This window comes from Gastrolobium bilobum, unplaced genomic scaffold (genome assembly GCF_033153095.1).
Source record: "Gastrolobium bilobum isolate Gb01-03AN ecotype WA unplaced genomic scaffold, APGP_CSIRO_Gbil_v1 utg66262, whole genome shotgun sequence".
Lineage (NCBI taxonomy): Eukaryota > Viridiplantae > Streptophyta > Magnoliopsida > Fabales > Fabaceae > Gastrolobium > Gastrolobium bilobum.
In genome coordinates this window covers 165,140-171,082 of record NW_026895848.1, presented here as the reverse complement: position 1 = coordinate 171,082, position 5,943 = coordinate 165,140, and the positions used below count along the sequence as shown (strand labels likewise).

Genomic DNA, 5,943 nt, shown 5'->3' with positions numbered 1-5,943 from the left:
AATATTACGAAATATAACTGGTAAGAAAATCACATGAGTTGAAACTTGGAACATTCCTTACATTAGTCCCAAAATGTATGCACCATCATCATTTAAATTAAAATTGATCATGTCCAAGAAGATTTCTAAATATCAATTAGTCGGTTACTCAACTCTGTGTATTAGCATGCTAATCATTAAAATAGTAGTAATACTATGAATATAAATATTCACATAAAAACACCAATTACTAACGTCCTAGTTGAGGTTGAAGGATAAACGCTATGGCATCAAACTGCAGCACCATCCACAGAAGCCTTTTCTTTTTTGCTTTTTCTACCTCGTTTTCCTGTAACTTTTTTTGGTGGACGAGGCAAAATCTTGAGGCGGTAACTAACAAGTGAGGGTCCAAATATGCGATATTTTCCAGCACTGCTAAATGCAGTTTCTGCATCAGAACGTTTTTTGAAAACCACTCTGGCACAACTAGTCTTCTTTATCAGCTCAGTCTTTGATTCAATCAGTGGCCCAAAACGGCCAAAAATCTTGTTTAGATCTGTTGTTGAAGGAACAGAATCCAAGTTTGTAAATTTCAGAGTAAAAGCAGTGGGGCAGATGATGCCCTCTTCAGAACTCTCATCCAAATGTTCCATAAGTTTAGAAGGTTCTGATCCAAGATTTCTATCAGTATCTTGCTGCATAAAACTTGAATTTGTGTTGATTTCAGCACCTGGCTGTGATTTGGAAGAGGGAGAATTAGCTTCAGTTGGAGTCACGGGGAAAAATTCCTCTCTTTCATTCGGGCTTTTTGACAATGATTGCTCTTCAGAAAAGGTTTGAATTATTCTATCAGTCCAATAAGAATCATTGCAAGGTTCCATTGCAGATGTCATAGAAGCTGCTGCTTCTGTTGCGGTTACTCGGGTCTCACCGTCATGCATTTGTTCCAAAGACATTCCATGCTCCATCGAAGCAGAATCATCAAGGCTAATGAAATTTCTAAATTCTGCAAAGAAATATACCGCGTCACTTAAGCAACATTCTCCAAAAGGATCCTTGGCAGCCAAGCAAAGTTGTGACCACATCTCATCTGTAGAAACATATTGTAACTGGGCAAGCTTTCTCTTTTTGGAATTACGGAAATAATCATGAGAAGTATCATAAGCTTCCTTCTGTTTCCTGCGAGAACACCGTGAAATTGACTCATAGCTGGATTTCCTTTCTGATGCATGTTCACCATTTGGAATACAGAATCTCCTGTCGGACATCAAATCTGACAAAAGTTTAAGTTTTTTGCTGGGCTGCTTGCTATCCTTTGGGACAAGCTTGTGCTTCTGTGAAAAGCCAAGATGGGTTTTCAATTCTTGCTCATCAATTTTCTCTCTCTCCCTCATGAGTTGAATTTCCACATCATTCTCGAACAACGGACCAAGCACTGCAAACTCAGGCAGTTGAGAATAACCCTTTGAGCGATAGAAGGACAACAATTGGGCACGTGCTATTACAAAATCCAGTCTATCATATTCCATATACGGCGACTGGGCTAATGATTTAACATAATTGACAAGTTTCATGGGCTCGAAAGACGTTGCATCTGTAAATCTGCCCCCTCCATTTCTTCTGCATGTATGTTGGCGGATTCCAGCATTACTAATTGCTTGAGTTTTAAGCTCAGAAAACACTTCCTCAGGCATGCAAGGACAGGATAGGCCAAACTCAACCCGTCTAGAGACCTCATATAAAGCAGAATCAACAGCATGCTGGAATTCTTCCAAATCGCTCTGCTTCTCCATTTGTGAGAAATACGGCTGAAATGGCTTTATCATTGACACATCATTCCAAGAGAATGTTTGATCCCCAAAATATGCAATTAGGTAACAGTCTTCCTTAAGATGCCTCTTTGCCATCTCCGATGCAGCTGAGGGATCAAAGATCTGACCAGGCCACCAAGGATGGCCCCTCACCTTTCCCCAAACTAAATCAGACACATAGAAACTCAGTTCTGAAAACACCGATTCCCTGTACATGCCAACCTCCTGCATGTTTCTATAAGAATTAAGATCTACAACAAGATTAATACCATGACACTCATTTTGAATATTCTCGAAAAGACCTGGTTCAGCCATATCGATGTCCATGGTATGATTCTGCATCACCTCTGCCTGTGCATCTAACTGAAAGGCTGGCTGTTTCAACTCATACGGAGTTTCTAGCTCAAGGCGATTTCTTGACAACGAGTCTTTCAGAGGCAAAGATTCTTTGGCATTGAGATCTATGACTTCCATATATGGAATGTCATCCTGTAAATGGTAGGATCGAATTTCTGAGGCACGAGAGTCTTCGAGGCCATCTTTAGTAACCAAAACATCGGCAGCTTTCATCTTGATGTCATCCTCCACAACTGCGCTTAAATTCACCAAAGTAGAATTTTTAATCTTCTGCTTGCACTCAGTAAGATTATTATCAACTCCTTGAGCCTCATTATTTGATGCAACCTCAGTGCTCAGAGAACCAGCAGTTTCAGTAACTTTCCTGGTTTTCTCACACTCCGGCTCATTCTGAACACCATCATTAAAATAAAAAACCAAAGCTTTATCAGGTTCTGCACCTCCATAAACAAACGGGGCTCTGGCGGAACCTTCAATAGTTTTTTTCTCATCTTCATTCTTTACCAACAAATTTGAAAAATCCCCTACCTTCCCATCATACCCTCCATCAACAGCTTCCACTCCTGCCTCCAAACTATTCCCTCCAACCACCAATTCAGTTTCTTCACCAAAACCCTCTTTTCCACTGCCATTAATCATCACATCACACCCAGGGTTCATGTGAAACCCAACCACAACAGGCTCAGAAGGCAGCTCCAAGGAACCATTGGCTCCTCTATCATCTCCAACATGGAAAACCTTTTGATCGTGATTCAGAACCTCACCACCAACGGGTTCATATCTAAGGGTTTCAGAATGAAAAACACCAACACTAACACTGGAACCTGATGAATTAAACCCCAGAACCTCATTTTCCCGATCAAACAAAACAGCATCAGAGTTTAAGTCGATTTGGCCTGAATTTACAGCCATTATTACAGAAAACCTAAAACATAGAACATAAAATAAAGACATGCATTTGCATTCACATTTTACTATATCTAAATTATAAAATCTTAACAATAGAAAAACATGATGAAATGAAACAAAAGAGTTCAAACCTTGTCTTTTCTGCAGAATTTTATCACTTCTTGTTAGAGTAGAGAGCATAGAGAGAGTTTAGTAGGTGAGGAGAAGCCTTCAATGCAGAATTAAAACTCAGAAATATTTCAGGGATTTTAAGAGAGAGAAAAGGGTACATAGTTGAGAAACCTGGCTTCGTCGTACCAAAAAACGTAGTTCTTGTTTCGAATCAGAGAAGATCGACAATTATACGGACACGTGGTGTCTATTTTGGTAATTTCAATTTTTGTTGTATCCATAACAAATCTTTTCAGAAAGACGGATGTTTGTATTTTTTTTTTTTTTTTTGTATCTATTTTTTAAGCATATTCATAAATCGATACAAACTAACTCAAACCGTGATAATCGAATTTAAAAATCAATAACTAAAAATCAAAAACCTAAAAATTGAAAAAAAAAATTGCCTATTTTTATTAGATTGAATCAGTTTTTGGTTTGATCTGTGAAAATTATTCAATCCAAAATGATCTAATGTATTATATATTTATTATTTTTTTAAACATTTAAAATCAAATAGATGATTAAATAATCAAATCAAAGGAATTGAATCAAATAATTTTTGTTTCAAAATCAATTCAATTGAGACGGTAAATACTCCTACTTTTTCTTTCACTTGAAAGATACAATTTCATATTCTTTAAAACTACAAACACCGAAACCAATCTTTTCATATAGTGTTTATTCTTTAAAATAGCTTCTTAGTAATTAAAAATAAAAGTATTTAACAAAACTTAATATCTTGAAAGATGAAAATTATTAAATATTTTACATATCGAATAATAAAAAAAATAGTTAACAGACTATAAAATATTCAAATATTAAATACTTTGATTTTTATTTAATATTATCTATTCTATATATTTAGAATAATGTAAGAAAAAATAGTTTTGATGTTTCTCATATTATAAAAAATAAAATTATTTTTTATGCACTTTTAAAAATATGTGGAGCCATATTAAAAAAAATATAAAAAAATATAAATTTCATATATTTTTATGTGTGTGTATATAATAATTTTATCTTCTACCATAATATACCATTACTCTAATTAAAATTCTGCACGAGTGATTAAATCGAACAACGTGCGTTTTGAGTCTTGAGCGAGTTTTCCAAAAAAAAAAAATGTAGAATGAAATTACTCCAAACGTTGGTATCTGCGAGATACAAATATTATTCTCGATTTTGGTTAATTATTACAAATATCTGTCTTAATTCTCTCAAGATACACACACGACTTAAATGTTGTTTAATCCTTTGTGTAAATGTTTAATAAGAGATTATTTAGGAAATGATATCTCATGCGCTATTTAATATAATTTTTGCATATAAGAAGATTTTAATTATTAATAAATAAATTAATGATGATGATTTTATAATTTTCTATTTCTATACTTTTTTTTTATCTCTCTTCTCTTAATACTATTGATTTACTTTTATATGATTAGAATTCATCCATATAACATGATTATATAAAATAGGAATGTAATTATTTGTCCCTTTTTTCTTTCTAACTGGGGTTTTTTTTTTTTTTTTTGGAGCCAGGAAAACTCCTTAGCCCATGCCATTAACCAACTTCTCACTAAAATGCTATCCATTTCCATGGTTTCGCCTTGGAAGTGTTTGAAAATTTAAAAATAAGCTAGTACCAAGGCATATGCTAGGTCCATAACGTGGCTTCATCACTATTTTTAGTCCTTTCTTAAAATATTTTTTTTAAAAAAAAAAATCAATGTTAAAACTTTTTTGTTTGTAAATAAAGTTATTTACATTAATTTTTTAAAATTATTCTTAGGGTTTTTTGTTTGTCCATTCAAATGCATATAATTATGTTCTTTTAAGTGAAAAAAATACACAATAGAAATTATGGAGAGAGAAACAGATTTCGATCCTCTCATGTTTAAAAGTAATCATATTATTTGATCACAATCACTTATTTAAAAACCATATATTTTTCTCGCTTATCTCATCATCAATGAGTGCTCAAACAACATGACCATATCACCACTTTTAAACATAAGAGAATTCAAATCTGTGAGAAAGTAAGTGATTTTTATTTAAAATTTAAATAAAAAATATTAATTTTAACCAAAATGATCATCATTTAAAATGACAAATATTTTTCTCTTATTCTTAATATCAATTCTTTTACAATCAATGTTAAAAATTAAATTTAGAATACCGCAAACTGATTTCCGACATTAGGTCAAATATCATTTCCATTTGGTCCAGATATTTTGTCTTCGATTTTTATTTGAATGATCATTCAATACTACATCGCTTTGTGTAGGCTAAAATTCTAAAAATGCCTCTTTGGGCAATATAATTTTTTTTTAGTAACCACATGTTAGATTAAGGTGGTTTTGTACCCAAAACAAAACAAAAAAAAACTAAATTGATCGGATTAAGATTTTTTTTTTTTTTATCAATTCATATCCTTAATCCCATCCGATTATAATTGAGTTAATTCAATTCAATGATCAAATAATTTTTTTTTTTGATAAATTCTATTCGAATGACATTATTTTATATTAAGATTTTAAAAATTAACATAAAATTGTTTTATATTAAAATATTTTTAAAATAAAAATTTATAGTGATTGGATTTGTTTAAGCTTGATCAACTTGGAAAAATCAAAATTTGATTGATTTGGACTGAAAAAACAATTACCTGATTTAAGTCAACCCATTTTTTTTTTAATTAGTTCAAGTCAGGTTGATCGGATCATCGGATTAA

General features: G+C 32.5%; 1 protein-coding gene across 1 annotated transcript; it reads right to left on the bottom strand.

The window, feature by feature from the left end:
- Positions 1-269: 269 nt before the first annotated feature.
- LOC133296389 (PWWP domain-containing protein 5) lies at positions 270-3,059 on the bottom strand. The gene has a single exon (XM_061495359.1). The coding sequence runs from the start codon at positions 3,057-3,059 to the stop codon at positions 270-272; it is 2,790 nt and encodes a 929-aa protein (XP_061351343.1).
- Positions 3,060-5,943: the final 2,884 nt, after the last annotated feature.

Coding starts and splice junctions, on each gene's coding strand:
- LOC133296389 (XM_061495359.1), bottom strand. CDS start 3,059: ATGGCTGTAAATTCAGGCCAAATCGACTTAAACTCTGATGCTGTTTTG.